The 16,197-nt window shown below is 40.1% G+C and overlaps 1 protein-coding gene and 6 non-coding genes across 8 annotated transcripts; 6 read left to right on the top strand and 1 right to left on the bottom strand.

The window, feature by feature from the left end:
• Positions 1–41: 41 nt before the first annotated feature.
• On the top strand, positions 42–113 carry trnac-gca (transfer RNA cysteine (anticodon GCA)). Its single transcript has one exon. It is a non-coding gene; the product is annotated as a tRNA-Cys (tRNA).
• A 923-nt stretch (positions 114–1,036) lies between these two features.
• Positions 1,037–1,108, top strand: trnac-gca (transfer RNA cysteine (anticodon GCA)). The gene has a single exon. It is a non-coding gene; the product is annotated as a tRNA-Cys (tRNA).
• Positions 1,109–1,418: 310 nt separating this feature from the next.
• On the top strand, positions 1,419–1,490 carry trnac-gca (transfer RNA cysteine (anticodon GCA)). The gene has a single exon. It is a non-coding gene; the product is annotated as a tRNA-Cys (tRNA).
• Positions 1,491–2,029: 539 nt separating this feature from the next.
• On the top strand, positions 2,030–2,101 carry trnac-gca (transfer RNA cysteine (anticodon GCA)). The gene has a single exon. It is a non-coding gene; the product is annotated as a tRNA-Cys (tRNA).
• Positions 2,102–2,411: 310 nt separating this feature from the next.
• On the top strand, positions 2,412–2,483 carry trnac-gca (transfer RNA cysteine (anticodon GCA)). Its single transcript has one exon. It is a non-coding gene; the product is annotated as a tRNA-Cys (tRNA).
• A 682-nt stretch (positions 2,484–3,165) lies between these two features.
• On the top strand, positions 3,166–3,237 carry trnac-gca (transfer RNA cysteine (anticodon GCA)). The gene has a single exon. It is a non-coding gene; the product is annotated as a tRNA-Cys (tRNA).
• A 2,345-nt stretch (positions 3,238–5,582) lies between these two features.
• Positions 5,583–14,492, bottom strand: LOC101174364 (rab5 GDP/GTP exchange factor). 2 transcript variants are annotated; one of them, XM_004075371.5, is made up of 9 exons: positions 14,345–14,492; positions 13,632–13,814; positions 13,002–13,174; positions 12,701–12,879; positions 9,089–9,170; positions 8,873–9,005; positions 8,700–8,791; positions 8,359–8,615; positions 5,583–7,404 (listed from the first exon to the last, which is right to left on the bottom strand). In XM_004075371.5, the coding sequence occupies exons 2-9, from the start codon at positions 13,790–13,792 to the stop codon at positions 6,976–6,978; spliced, it is 1,506 nt and encodes a 501-aa protein (XP_004075419.1). In that variant the 5' UTR covers positions 13,793–13,814; positions 14,345–14,492; the 3' UTR covers positions 5,583–6,975. The 2 variants fall into 2 exon arrangements, with proteins under 2 accessions (XP_004075419.1, XP_078785754.1); XM_078929628.1 differs by having other exon boundaries at positions 14,076–14,462.
• Positions 14,493–16,197: the final 1,705 nt, after the last annotated feature.

Genomic DNA, 16,197 nt, shown 5'->3' with positions numbered 1-16,197 from the left:
GATAGGGGGTGAGGTCCCTTCTTAGGCACAGCTTTTCTTGTGGGGGTATAGCTCAGTGGTAGAGCATTTGACTGCAGATCAAGAGGTCCCCAGTTCAACTCTGGGTGCCCCCTGCTCACTTTAAACCTCAGGATTAAAATGCTAACACCTCCATTAATATTGTAAAATTTCCCTCAAACAATACACCACTTCAAAGACCAATTATTAGAACTTGCCACTCAACATTCAGACAAATAAAACAAATTCATGTTGTACATGTTTGCTATTCAATCTATGAAGTCGCAATTTCAAATGAAATTTAAAGAAAACAAAGACTAGATGTATTTTTGAATCCACCAATTTGAAGTGTGGTAGGTTTTGTCAGGCTTTGCAGAAATGCTGCAATAGGCAGGGAGGACCCATTTTCATGAACATCTTCTATGTTGGGTTCAATCTCAGTGAAAGGGCATTTGACTGCAGGTCAAGCAGTCCCCAGTTCAACACTGGATGCACCCTCATTGTGAAACGTGAGCATTTCCAGTATCAAATCACAGTTGACGTATTTTCAGACCACTGAACCAATGCACTACATACTTCAAGGAGTTTTTTGAAAGAAAGCCTCTGACCAGTTACATGAATAAGACAAAATCAGGTGTACCCGCTTTCCACTGACAACTTATATTCAAAGATTCGCATAATAATTCAGTTCAACCAAAGACCAGTATTATTTTTAAATCTACTAACTCGAAGTGACATAGCATGCCCCTAATGCAGAGGTGGGCACTGAGGGCCGCATTCCTGCATGTTTTCCAGCATACCCTGCTCTGGCATGTTCTAATTGGCTGGACACACCGGAAGCAGGTAATCAGCCATGAGTAGGGCAAGATTATTGGCTGGACACACCTGAACCAGGTAATCAGCCATGAGTAGGGCAAGACTATCTGGAAATCTTGCAGACACACCGGCCCTCGAGGCCTGGAATTGCCCACCCCTGCCCTAATGTATAGTACTCGAAGATAGGGGGGTGAGGTCCCTTTTTTGGCACAGCTTTTGTTGTGGGGGTATAGCTCAGTGGTAGAGCATTTGACTGCAGATCAAGAGGTCCCTAGTTCAACTCTGGGTGCTCCCTCATTGTGAAACGTGAGCATTTCCAGTATCAAATCACAGTTGACGTATTTTCAGACCACTGAACCAATGCACTACATACTTCAAGGAGTTTTTTGAAAGAAAGCCTCTGACCAGTTACATGAATAAGACAAAATCAGGTGTACCCGCTTTCCACTGACAACTTCTTTTCAAAGATTCGCATAATAATTCAGTTCAACCAAAGACCACAATTCCTTTTAAATCTACTAACTCGAAGTGACATAGCATGCCCCTAATGTATAGTACTCGAAGATAGGGGGGTGAGGTCCCTTTTTTGGCACAGCTTTTGTTGTGGGGGTATAGCTCAGTGGTAGAGCATTTGACTGCAGATCAAGAGGTCCCTAGTTCAACTCTGGGTGCTTCCTCATTGTGATACTTGAGCACTTCCAGTATCAAATCAGTTTACTTATTTTCAGACCACTGAACCAATGCACTACATACTTCAAGGAGTTTTTTGAAAGAAAGCCTCTGACCAGTTACATGAATAAGACAAAATCAGGTGTACCCGCTTTCCACTGACAACTTATATTCAAAGATTCGCATAATAATTCAGTTCAACCAAAGATCAGTATTATTTTTAAATATACTAACTCGAAGTGACATAGCATGCCCCTAATGCAGAGGTGGGCACTGAGGGCCGCATTCCTGCATGTTTTCCAGCATACCCTGCTCTGGCATGTTCTAATTGGCTGGACACACCGGAAGCAGGTAATCAGCCATGAGTAGGGCAAGATTATTGGCTGGACACACCTGAACCAGGTAATCAGCCATGAGTAGGGCAAGACTATCTGGAAATCATGCAGACACACCGGCCCTCGAGGCCTGGAATTGCCCACCCCTGCCCTAATGTATAGTACTCGAAGATAGGGGGATGAGGTTCCTTTTTTGGCACAGCTTTTGTTGTGGGGGTATAGCTCAGTGGTAGAGCATTTGACTGCAGATCAAGAGGTCCCTAGTTCAACACTGGGTGCTCCCTCATTGTGATACATGAGCATTTCCAGTATCAAATCACAGTTGACATATTTTCAGACCACTGAACCAATGCACTACATACTTCAAGGAGTTTTTTGAAAGAAAGCCTCTGACCAGTTACATGAATAAGACAAAATCAGGTGTACCCGCTTTCCACTGACAACTTCTTTTCAAAGATTCGCATAATAATTCAGTTCAACCAAAGACCACAATTCCTTTTAAATCTACTAACTCGAAGTGACATAGCATGCCCCTAATGTGTAGTACTCCAAGTTAGGGGGGTGAGGTCCCTTTTTTGGCACAGATTTTGTTGTGGGGGTATAGCTCAGCGGTAGAGCATTTGACTGCAGATCAAGAGGTCTCCAGTTCAACTCTGGGTGCCCCCTGCTCACTTTAAACCTTAGGATTAAAATGCTAACATCTCCATTAAAATTGTAAAATTTCCCTCAATCAATACACCACTTCAAAGACTTATTATTAGAGCAAGCCACTCCACATTCAGACAAATTCATGTGTACATGTTTGACATTCAATCTATACATTCGCAATTTCAAATAAAATTTAAAGAAAACAAAGACTAGATGTCTTTTTGAATCCCCCAATTTGAAGTGTGGTAGGTTGTCTCAGCCTTTGCAGAAATGCTGCAATAGGCAGGGAGGACCCATTTTCATGAGTTTCTTCTATGTTGGGTTCAATCTCAGTAAAAGAGCATTTGACTGCAGGTCAAGCAGTCCCCAGTTCAACACTGGATGCCCCCTCATTGTGAAACGTGAGCATTTCCAGTATCAAATCACAGTTGACGTATTTTCAGACCACTGAACCAATGCACTACATACTTCAAGGAGTTTTTTGAAAGAAAGCATCTGACCAGTTACATGAATAAGACAAAATCAGGTGTACCCGCTTTCCACTGACAACTTATATTCAAAGATTCGCATAATAATTCAGTTCAACCAAAGACCAGAATTCCTTTTAAATCTACTAACTCGAAGTGACATAGCATGCCCCTAATGTGTAGTACTCCAAGATAGGGGGGTGAGGTCCCTTCTTAGGCACAGCTTTTGTTGTGGGGGTATAGCTCAGTGGTAGAGCATTTGACTGCAGATCAAGAGGTCCCCAGTTCAACTCTGGGTGCCCCCTGCTCACTTTAAAACTCAGGATTAAAATGCTAACATCTCCATTAAAATTGTAAAATTTCCCTCAATGAATACACCACTTCAAAGACCTATAATTAGAAGAAGCCACTCCACATTCAGACAAATAAATCAAACACATGTGTACATGTTAGCCATTCAATCTATACATTTGCAATTTCAAATAAAATTTAAAGAAAACAAAGACTAAATGTCTTTTTGAATCCCCCAATTTGAAGTGTGATAGGTTGTTTCAGTCTTTGCAGAAATGCTGCAATAGGCAGGGAGGACCCATTTTCATGAGCATCTTCTATGTTGGGTTCAATCTCAGTGAAAGAGCATTTGACTGCAGGTCAAGCGGTCCCCAGTTCAACACTGGATGCCCCCTCATTGTGAAACGTGAGCATTTCCAGTATCAAATCACAGTTGACGTATTTTCAGACCACTGAACCAATGCACTACATACTTCAAGGAGTTTTTTGAAAGAAAGCCTCTGACCAGTTACATGAATAAGACAAAATCAGGTGTACCCGCTTTCCACTGACAACTTATATTCAAAGATTTGCATAATAATTCAGCTCAACCAAAGACCAGAATTCTTTTTGAATCTACAAACTCGAAGTGACATAGCATGCCCCTAATGTGTAGAACTCTGAGATAGGGGGTGAGGTCCCTTTTTTGGCACAGCTATGTGCTATCTAAGAAAGCCTCTGAACATTCAGACAAATCACACAAAATTATTCTGTGTTTAATCTATACATTTTAAATATCAAATCAAGAGGTCCCCAGTTCAGCTTTTACATCTTTTCTTGTAGGTCCAGCATTTACACCATGTACACCTCAGAATAATACCTGCATGATTGAAAAACAATACAAAACACATTTAACCCTTCTGCCATCATAGGCTACGTTCACACTGCAGGGCTTAATGCTCAATTCGGATTTTTTGAAAAAATCTGAATTGTTTGCTAGACCGTTCACATTTCCAAGTAAATCCGAACTTTTGTGATCTCCAGTGTGACCGTGACACGACCCAAACGAGACCCGCATGCGCAGAAGCCAGAAGAATACTCAACGGTGAACGACGTCACTTGTTTGCGGAGCGGATGTCAACAACAGTGTTGTCAAAGCGGAGCTCTTTTTGCAATATTAAATTTATTTTCACGAAGGAGCAGCACAATTACAATCTTCTCATTTTAAGAAGGCAATGGAGTCTGGATCGTCTGTACCCACTGTTGTGGAATGGAAATGTGTATGTGTTGGAGCCGCTCGCCCGCGTGTGTGCAAGCGCGTGCCGCGATAGAGAATAGGGGGGGGGGGGGGGAGTGTGTGCGCGCATTCATGTTGTGTGTTACGGAGGACGGTAATAAAAGAAGGTTTCCCCCAAAATAAATGCTATGGACTCTTTATTAACCCGTTCTGGAGAATCTAAGGATCAGAACAGGGAGGAGGATCGCCTCGGGTCCCCCTTGAGCACGGTCAAAGGGGAGAAAGAAAAAAAAGTTATCGCGGTAAAGGTTCAACACCACGCTCTGCCATTTTATCTGGAAATTTTTTCAAAAACCGCCCAGTTGCAATAAGAGCCCTGGAGTTTGGCCTGAAAAGAGCGATCAGCCCAAATATTTATCCAATCGGGGATCTCGCTTCCCTTCCACTGACTGATCTCAGCAGCATCGTCCACCATGGTTGATGTTTACGTTCTCGTTCCCGCCTACTTTAACGCAAAATGATGACGTTTGTTGCGTGTCGATGACGTACAGTTCGGAATCAAGTCGCCTGGCCGGTCAGACGGCGGTCGCAATTCAAAAGAACGGCTACAATTCGGAATCAGGACGGCAAACCCACGGGGCCTGGGTCCCAATTGAAAAGATCGGATCTGTGTCATTCAGACTGTCATGAAAAGGTCGGAATTGGGCCGCTTAGGGGGAAAAAATTCGGAATTGGGTCGTTTCAGCCTGCAGTGTGAACGTAGCCTTAGATTGACGTGTTCTCCATACCATGACAAAGGTGGATAAAGGTGGAAAGATTTCATGTAATCCATGGACACCAGTTTTAGATCACAAATCATTGAAGAAAAAAGGTTCAGAGCACTGTCTGGTGGGTCTAGATGACCCAACTCCCAACATCAAAGTGCCTAGGATAGCACAAGGGTTAAGTATTCTTAAACCTTGAAAGATCAAAACTAAAACATGTATTTCATTTTGTTTTGCTTACAATGACTTTATTTTCTTTATAAGAAAAAGGTTAAAAATTGTTCATCAAATAAAACAGAAAGATTTTTTTAAACACAAGAAAACTTCATATTCCAGATGGAAGTAATTAAAAAAACAGGAAGTAAAACGAAGTGTGGAGTTTCTTTTTTAATTTAATTTTATTAATCAGTGCACACCCAGAGATGCAGACATACCAATACTGCCCCAATAAGTTACAATTAAATAAAAAGCATGGAGTTAACCTCTCAAAGAAATCATGTAACAAAGAATTTCCTGATAAACACCTTCTGTAGTCAGTGCAACAGACATCTTTCAAGCTAGATTACGTTTGCATAAACACTCTCCTTACACAGAAAATAAACAGCGGTCACAGACTGGAAATATGAAGAAAACACTTTAAATCTGAAAACAATAATAAAATTTAGCTTGTGACAAAAGGCAAAAAAAGGGTGCCTTTGTGTTTTTCAAAACTTTTTTTAAAGTATCTCGTACACTACTAGGGTGTCAAAGGAGCTTTAAAATGCTGCGAAAAAGAAAAGTGCATCAAACGGAAATCTCATCTTCATGAGAGGAGTGGTCAGCTTATGTCAGCAGAAAAACATCAGCACTTATATTTTCCTACATTGTTGAATTGTTCTTGGAAAGCAAAGATGCAAGAAACTGCTTCATCAGTGTCCACTTCAAAGAACGTTCTACTGTAAATATTACAGGGTTAATGACATGTTTACTGTCACCGAATAGAAAAATAAAATGACTTCTGTACATCTAACTTGTGACTGGTGGAGAGGTCAGGCGTGACAGCAGCTCCGTCACAGGATTTGTCTAAATAGATTTATTATTTGGAACGAAGCACACATGCCCTCCCTCATGCACTAACACTTCACATCCATACACTCCTTCCACCCAAGAGTATTTTATTTTTTTAAGAGGAAATTTGCTTCACCATAATTTAGATTTTTCAATCATCCTGAAGAATTATTGCCTTCTACTTTACTGAATATTTGGGAGGCAGTTCAATTAAAGATCTGGTTCCGAATGTTGGAGGATTGCTATAAACCATTAAAAAAAAAAGAAAAATGTAACAACAACGCAGTCTGTGAGGTTCTGAAGATGAACTTCCAAAACAGATCTGTTCTGGAGGAGCTTAGAGTTAAAAGAGGATGTGAAGGGGATGCTTTTTTTTCTTTTCTGGATGACATATTGACTTTTCTTTAAAAAAAAAAAATCTTTACCGAGTCTAATGAACTCCAGCTCATGAAGCCATTCATAAGAAAACAAAACATATTCGATTTCTAGCACACATTTTAGATGTGAAACAGCAGAATAGAGATGGTCAGTTAAGTTCATCGTCCTCTTTTAACCCTAAGGAAGCAAGTCAGTGCTCTAAAAGAAAGCTGCCTTCAAGGCATTAAAAGCAACAGACTAAAAGAAGACGTTGGATGATCAGCCATGACTGAATGCCTCCAAGGGGGGGGGGGGTTAAAGAACAGGGGAGTAAAGCTTCCACAGGAGTGGGTTTGGAAGTGGTCATCTTAACCAGCAAACACTTGAGGTTGCAGCGGCGGGGGCAACAGCTCATTCTCAACGTTCTCAGAGTCAATGGCTGAAGGCGCTGCGGGCGCTGGCTCACTTGCCGCGGTTCCAGCGGGGGCTGGCGTGCCCGCTGGAAAGCTCTCCAAAGCGCTCTGCACCTTCTGCTCCACTTCATTAGTCCAGTCGATCAGGTCATTTTCCAGCTGCCGAGCCCCCTTTCTGACGTGCTCCTCCCGTTTGTCCAGCACAGAGAGGTCGGCCTGGTTGTGGACCTGAGTGAGAGCGGTGCTCCCCGAGGAGGAGGAGGAGGCGCCACGGGTCTGCAGCCAGTTGGGGGATGCCTGGCCCGACATGTAGAGTTCGAACTCCTCAGAGCTCAGATTCAGAGACTGGGCATCCAGCTTCTCGATAAATGCTACAGCACAGCACTGGGGAGAGTCATTAGGAGAGTCACTGATGGGAACATTCTAAAAATATTATAAAAGAATAATAATTAAAAATTAGAAATCAAAAACTTTTATTTCTAAAAATAAAGATCCTGGGCTGAAATCCCCTTCAGCAGAAGCAGCTACTTCTTCTTTTCTTAAAACTGTTGCATTTGTGCTTCTATTAAAAACAGTAAATATTTTCACCTATATCTTTGGAAATGTGTTTTTATTGGAACATTTTACCACACACTGTGGTGATCTTTTAACCGGAATTGCGAAAAAAAACCAAACTCAGGTTTGACAAATGTCCTTTAATTTCTAAGCTGCTTCTACTTTTGTGAGGATTTCTCTTATATTTAAGATATATTTAAATAATTTTTAATAATAAGCAGTTGAAATGTAACCACGGTGGCCTTTGGGTCAATGTTCCAGTCTGTTGTGAAGAACTGAAAACTTGTTTTTTCACATCTCACGCGTTGGATTCGCCACTTCCCATTCATCTACTTCCCTTTTTTCAAACCTCCTGTGAGAACTTTTGATTTTCTGTGGTCACTAATCCCATTTTGCTGTGGCACAGAAGTGAGAAACAAAGCTACAAAATGTTTTGCATGTTATAAGCTCACATTTTAGTGTGCTAAAAGTCTCACCTTATAAAATAAAATAAATATTTAAAAAAATATGAGATTGTGAATATGTAAAAGTTTGAATTGCTGTGCAAACTGTCTATCCATTTGTTTTTTTCATTTTACTTTTGTTTGTCTTAGCTCAAACTGCTTTTTGTTCTCTTTAAGTAAAAATGCCAATCAACTATAATGAAGTAAATCAAAAAATCTAGACTCTCATTAATATAAACATGTTTTAGCTGTATGTAGCTATATCCCATGTATTCTTTCAGGCCATGCCTTACAAGCAAGTGAAATTCACATCTAACTTAAAAACTGTTGCTTTACTCACTAGGTTAGTGAAGTAATACCCGTCCTCTCCGCTCATGAGTCTGCTGGGGTTGCAGAAACGGGTGATGTACTGGATGTTGGACTGCAGCCGTGGGGGGTTTGCTTTCAGGACAATGTAAATGAGCGTGGGCAGGAAGTCGTCTGCAGACGCCGCCTCTTTCTTGCTCACTTTGATGGCATTAAAGATGTGCTTACTGCAGCGCGTAATGCAGGCCAGCTTTTCTTTGGGCACCCACTTGGAATCCATTTCAATCACATCTGGAATGAGTGCAATAATTAGTGCAGCTCATTGTTGATGAGGTGAGAATGTTTTTTTCTGTGGTATTTCTACCACAAACTCACCAGTGATGGCTTTTACTACACGGTCAGATACTTCAGGGATGTCCTCATCCACAGGAACACAGAGCATCTCGATGGTGACCCAGTGCAATGATCTGTAACAGCACTCAACCAGTTCAGTCAGACTAATCTGAGCTTCCTATTTTTATCTACAAGATAGGAAATTGTTGTCAAACCTGATTCTCTTCTGAATGGCCAGGTCTTTCTTCTCATCGTCTGTGCTTTCAGGACAGAAGACTGCTTTGTAAAGACGAGTCATCATGTACTTCTCCACTTCGTCCATAACACTCTCTACGTGATCCGAGGAACCTGGCAGAGAAAGGAGGCGGTTAAACTGGGACGCAGCGTCTATTTGGGTGTGATTCTTTCTGAGGCCAAACAGGAGGTAGTGCCTTTGAACTGGGCCTGAAGGCGATCCGAGAGGTTCTGGTAGAAATCCTGAACACATTCTGATAGCTCATCAGCTCCCATATCCTAAAACAAAAAAAGAACATTCGAATTCAGGCAATAATAACAATCATCGTATTATTTGAATTAGCCAAAATAATCGACATATTGTTTCTCAGTATTGATGTTTTAAAGTAATCTGGGTGAAAAAAACTATTCATGTGGCAATAGTAAGGTGTCTTTTTAGTTTTAGAAGTTATATCTAAGGATTTTAAGACCTTTTTAAAAACACTTAAAGTCTCACTTTAGACCATATATACAAATAAAATAGAACACACAGCTAGAGTCTGCAGTTTCTGGCTCTACACATGTGATTCAATCACAATGAGCACCATTGAAGTTTCAATGTGTTTTGGCAAACTGTAGTTTGCTTTATTAAGATTTTCATGCTTTATTAAGATTCTCATGCATGCTGGAAATGTTTTTTTTTTTAGTAACAGGAAGTCACATCACGTTGAGGAGAAATTATTTAATACCCAATCTTTAATTTATGTAATATTTTAAGGCGTCATTTTATTCATATGAATTGAATTTAAGATCTTTTAAGACTTTTTAAGGATCTGAGGCCTTCCCGAATAAATTGTGGTCACTCTGGCTACGTTCACACTGCAGGGCTTAATGCTCAATTTGGATTTTTTGAAAAAATCCGAATTGTTTGCTAGACCGTTCACATTTCCAAGTAAATCCGAACTTTTGTGATCTCCAGTGTGACCGTGACACGACCCAAACGAGACCCGCATGCGCAGAAGCCAGAAGAATACTCAACGGTGAACGACGTCACTTGTTTGCGGAGCAGATGTCAACAGTGTTGTCAAAAGCGGAGCTCTTTTTGTAATATTAAATTTATTTTCACGAAGGAGCAGCACAATTACAATCTTCTCATTTTAAGAAGGCAATGGAGTCTGGATCGTCTGTACCCACTGTTGTGGAATGGAAATGTGTATGTGTTGGAGCCGCTCGCCCGCGTGTGTGCAAGCGCGTGCCGCGATAGAGAATAGGGGGGGGGGGGCAGTGTGTGCGCGCATTCATGTTGTGTGTTACGGAGGACGGTAATAAAAGAAGGTTTCCCCCAAAATAAATGCTATGGACTCTTTATTAACCCGTTCTGGAGAATATAAGGATCAGAACAGGGAGGAGGATCGCCTCGGGTCCCCCGCGCTTGAGCACGGTCAAAGGGGAGAAAGAAAAAAAAGTTATCGCGGTAAAGGTTCAACACCACGCTCTGCCATTTTATCTGGAAATTTTTTCAAAAACCGCCCAGTTGCAATAAGAGCCCTGGAGTTTGGCCTGAAAAGAGCGATCAGCCCAAATATTTATCCAATCGGGGATCTCGCTTCCCTTCCACTGACTGATCTCAGCAGCATCGTCCACCATGGTTGATGTTTACGTTCTCGTTCCCGCCTACTTTAACGCAAAATGATGACGTTTGTTGCGTGTCGATGACGTACAGGCCGGTCCAGGGCTCGACATAGCCATTTGTCCGCTGGCCCGGTCCTGTTTTTCGAGCAGTGCGGACCACAAGACTTTACTTTTCACTTGCCCGCTCGGGCCACTAAAATATCTAACGGTTTATATATTCCTCACCTTTTTCAATAAAGTAAATTTTGCGAAAACGTGTAGATTTACCTCGTCTTCATAATTTAGTTTTTCTGCTAGTCCTGTGTTCAGACTTTAAGGGTTTCTATGGGAAACCTTTGATCACTTCTCCTTCTCTCCCGCCTGCGCGCGCGCAGCTTTCACTGCCGAGCACCACGCGGCACGCGCTCACTACTTTTTTTTTTTCAAACTTTATTGAATGTAACAATTCAATACAAAACAATGTTAAACAGCAACAACGAAGGCACAAGCCAGTGGGTTATTATTACATTTGATTATAAATCCGACACCGTCACTGAAGAGAGACTGAAGCATGTCAGAGATGTGGAAGACATGGCAGGAATAGATAGGAATATGTTGGATGGAGTAGTGGGTATAATTAGTAGTATGGACAGCAAGATATTTAATGAATGCATTGAAGATGAAACTGTATCCACTAAGCTTTAAGCTGAATGTCATAGAATCAAAGGCAACTCCAAATACCTGAATCTCAGACTCAAATGCAGTAGAATGTTAAACTACTTAATTTAGTTTTTCTTTACAACACTGTAAGCAGTAAGTATTTCTAGTTAGCTGAATGATCTCAGTTAGACCTCCACAATATGAGGAAAACTCGCGATATGCAATATCAGAGATTAAAATTGCGATAACGATATAATTTGCGGTATATAAACAAACAGCAAAATAACCAAATAACCATTCCCAGTTTAAAAATTATACTCCAAATGACCCTCGTTGACATAGGTTACAAACATCTAACATAACAGGGCTCCATCTGATTGGTCAACAATGTGAAGGCGTCCATCCGATTGGTCAAATGCATTGAGGGATTTATTTGATTCGTTAAATGGTTCAAGCTGCCATTAGATTGTTTTAACAGATTTAAGGTTTATGATTTATTGCGATATTTGCCGTTAGAAGCACCATGAAAACTTCTGAACTAGTGTTACCTACTACACTGCAGTGCTCTCTTCAAAACATCTGAAACAGACTAGAGCAGATTTAAGTTTGATATGGTCTATTTTCAGTCATTGAAAAGTGTAGAAAAATAAGTGATGTCACCAGAATGCACCAAATTGCACCATATTAAAAGTTTCCGGGGGGGCATGCCCCCGGACCCCCCTAAAGTTGCAAGCACCTGAGGAGCGGCGGGTCCCGCTATGCGCGGTGTCGGGCCAGTAACTTTCAGGCAGGGCCAGTAAGTTTCAGAAACTACTGGCCCTGTGGGCCAGTGCAAATTTCTGGGCTATGTCAACCCCTGCGGTCAGACGGCGGTCGCAATTGAAAAGAACGGCTACAATTCGGAATCAGGACGGCAAACCCACGGGGCCTGGGTCCCAATTGAAAAGATCGGATCTGTGTCATTCAGACTGTCATGAAAAGGTCGGAATTGGGCCGCTTAGGGGGAAAAAATTCGGAATTGGGTCGTTTCAGCCTGCAGTGTGAACGTAGCCTCTGTGCAACACAACTTGGAAATGAAATCTAAATTAAAAAATTCTGAACATATCCCTTACATCCTAAATTGGGATTCCTAACATTATTCCCCAGAATGTTGTTGGTAAATAAGGAAAACTTGGCCAGAAGTGAATAATATTAAGAGAAATAAAGTTGTGATTAACGGTGAAAACAGCAGATTAAAAATAAATAAATAAATAAACTTTGTAGAACTTCTCACACTAGCTTAATGTTTCTCTTTCAAAACCAAAGAGAAAGACTCTTGAGAGTTTAGGAAGACAGGAAGGAGCAGAAAACCCCCCAAAGAAATTAGGCAAATGTGTGAGTTAACAGAAAATATTAGCAATGTCTGCATTTGGAAAATACAAGATTGTTACTAAATAAATGAGGTGAACAGAAGCAGTTATAGTTTTAAAGCAGTCAATACGTCCTCCCTGTTGCTCATTTCACTTCACTATCAACCTTTCAGGCTAAAACGATTGAAAGCTTGGATGTGAGCAGCTTACCTGCTTATACACCATGCCCTCAGTAAAGGCCCGACACTGTTTGAAGATTTCTCGGCCGGACTTTAGGGGCTTGAGAAAATCAATGAACTCTTGTGTTGCGCGCTCATCTTCCAAGCAGGAGTGTCTCCTTGTTGAGGAGCTGGGACTTGGGCCTGAATGAGCATCAAAAGGAGCAGCGTCTGGTGGAAACATTACATATTAATTTTAAGCCACACATGTGCTGCCTTCATATCTGTGCTGCCTTCTAGAATCACTTTTAAAATGAACTCATCAAGCTTTTTTTTTTTTACACAAGATGTACCTTTTTTTGGTGGTGTTTTTGTGGAAGGAGTAAAAAACTTTGTAACTGTGTGGACTTTGCTAGACTTTTCCTTATTTTTTCTTTCTTCAAATTTGTTAAAGGGAGTGACTGCAGCCTGTGGCTGGCTCTTTTGTTGTCTATTTGCATATGCTTCTTCCTCTTCTCTTTGGAGTCTGTAAAAAACAAAAGAAAAAGAATTCAAGCTTTTGTATCAATAGGCTGAAAAACAGATCTGAGCCAACATCATAAAGAAAAAAAGCAAGCACAAAGTTGTAGTTTGTAGTTTAAAATTTGAGCTATTTAGAAAAGTAGACACTGATATTTTAATATATTTTAGTAACAAAAATGTTTTTCGTCAGCTTTAAATGTAGCAATTCAACATTTAAACTACAAACTTTGCATCTTTGTTTAAACATCAAATAACCTTTATTTATAAAGCACTGTTTACATGTCTGTGCTTTACATTGTACACATTTATACTTTAAATCATATGTTCTGTGCAAATAGATTGTTTCTCCTAAAAAAACTTGGAATAAAAATGTAAAACATTTATTAGAATTTCAGTGGAATCATAAGTCAACAAAAATCTAATTTAATAGTACTGTCAAATGTGACAGGAGGCCAACACACCTCTCTGCTAGAGCCCAGTCCTCTTGAATCTGCCTCTGCTTCTCCTCTCGCCAGCACTTGGAGCAAAAGCCTTGCCAGGCTGCGTTGCCATAAAACCCGCATCCTTTTTTGCAGAGCAGCTCCGATTGGTCCAAGTGGATCCCGCGTCTCTGGATTGACATCCTTCAAGTTATAGCACATATGCTGGAAGATCGAGGGACATATATATTTGAATCTGCTGCAACAACAAGGCTTCAAAAACATCTGCTTTACTGAAACCACTAATCAAACGTAATCTAATTATCACTATAACAACACACGACTTCTTAGCTTGCTTCAAGCTTATACCTCGAAAGTATTATTATGATACTTAAATTAAACAACAGTAAATGTGACGCCAGTTTTCCATTTAACAAACATACCATGATGAATGCTAACATGATCATGTACCAATTCTCACGTTACCTTTAAATATGTTGTTTTCTAAACAAAGACGGTCATATCCTACTATCATCGATCGGTTTTTATAAAGTTATAACTTAGAATTTGCGATGTAAAGTACTTGTCATCCATCATAACTCTAATCAACAAGCGAAGCTAATCAACAACTGCGACTCGTCTCGAGCAAATCTAGCAAAGCAAGCTTCAAGCTAAATAATTTGCCATATTGGCGTTCAAATTACTCATGTTGGTAGAATGAAGGTACTGATAGTTATAACTTAACGTGTATTTACATTTAGATCAATCAGCTATGAGGTAATGTTATCCTCCTTTCCTCCTCCGTCACTTGTTGGTTTTGTTTACATTAGCTACGGCAGCTAGCTTCGTCCTAAAGCCATTTTGTCTGTCAGTACTTCCTTCTTCGCTCAACTGTCTGTTCTAACAGACACAGTGCACAGACGCTTCAGTTAGTGTCGCCATCTACTGGAGATTATCTAAAACTGCAGCCTCCATCTTGGATGAGTCACCACCTCCTGGTTTATACTTCACTGCAAAAAACACATTTTTTTTTGCCATAATTAACTAGCATTTAGTATGGCTGAAATTTGTGTTGATTAAAAAAAGGATTAAAAAAAATTCTAATAAACAAAACAAAAGGAATGCAGACATCGCCAGAAGAGCAAGTTACTTGAAAAAGCTGGGGAAAATTCAAGGAACCTGGGTAAAAGACAGTCACATTTATGCCAAACTCTGTGACTCCCCTGAGCAGTCCAAGGAGGAGAAATGAGGAGATGAACTCTACTTTCCATGGCTTCTAAAAAGACAACACTTTTTCTTCAACAGTCACCTGCAACCACAACTCTCAGAGAGATCTGAATGGTGAGCAAACTGACCTTAAAATATTCAGTGATAATGACAACAACCTTCAAGACATCGACCCTGATTTATTCTTTTCCACTGTTAATATGGACTGCAAATATCACAGCATAGATGAGTTCAAAAACTCTTTTAACCAAGAAGAAAAGCTGTCAATTATTCACTTTAACAGCAGAAGCATCTATACCAACCTTTGAATACATCAAGGACTATCTACAGAATATGGGGCATTGCTTTGATATCATAACCATACCTGAAACTTGGTTCAGCCGCGACAAGGACACTGACTTTGAATTGGAAAACTATGAATTTAACTATGTGAACGAAGTAAACAAGAAAGGTGGAGGAGTCGCAATATATGTGAAAAAAACGAAGTTTACAGTAATTGATAAATTGTCTGTTGCAGTGGATGGAGTACTGGAATGTCTTACAATTGAAATATGTAACAAACGATTCAGGGAAAAATGTCATTATAAGCTGTGTTTATAGGTCTCCAGGGTCAAGCCTAGAAGTGTTCAGTGACTGGATGGAAAAGATGTTTACCTCTCTAAATAACAAAATATTATTCATCTGTGGAGACTTCAATATTGATCTGATAAACGCCAGCAAACATAATGCCACCGACGACTTTATCAGCAGAATGTATGCTATGAGTTTATATCCAACCATAACAAGACCCAGCAGAATCACTACTCAAAGTGCTACTCTTGTTTATAACATATTCACAAATAATATAGAATACACTCATATGAGTGGACTAATGATATGTGACATAACTGATAATTTACCAGTTTCTGCACTATTTGCCATCAATGTCAACACAAAGAAAACGCTAAAAGAATCAGTTTACACAAGGTTAAGAAATGAAGAAACCATGAATGCTCTAAAGAATGACTTATCCACACAAAACTTGAAATCTGTGTACACACAGAAAGATGTGGATATCGCTTATAAGTGTTTTTAGAAATATTTAGCTCACTTTACAATAAGAACTGTCCAATTAACAAACTCAAAGAGATAAGTTGTGGTGTCCCACAAGGATCAATCCTGGTCCTGCTGCCATGCAATATTTACATAAATTATATATTTAATGTTTCAAAGCTTTTGAAACTCATATTATTTGCTGATGACACAAACATATTCTATTGTACAAATAGTCACAGGGGACGTATCAATGTGGTAAACACAGAGTTAAAATAAATAAAATTATGGATGGATTACAACAAATTATCTTTGAACCTAGATAAAACCAAAGTGATGTTTTTTGGTA

Source organism: Oryzias latipes, chromosome 13, assembly GCF_053564925.1.
Source record: "Oryzias latipes strain Hd-rR chromosome 13, Olatipes_Hd-rR_3.1".
NCBI classification, from domain to species: domain Eukaryota; kingdom Metazoa; phylum Chordata; class Actinopteri; order Beloniformes; family Adrianichthyidae; genus Oryzias; species Oryzias latipes.
The sequence above is the reverse complement of the archived record's forward strand: the minus strand, read 5'-3'. Positions and strand labels throughout refer to the sequence as shown.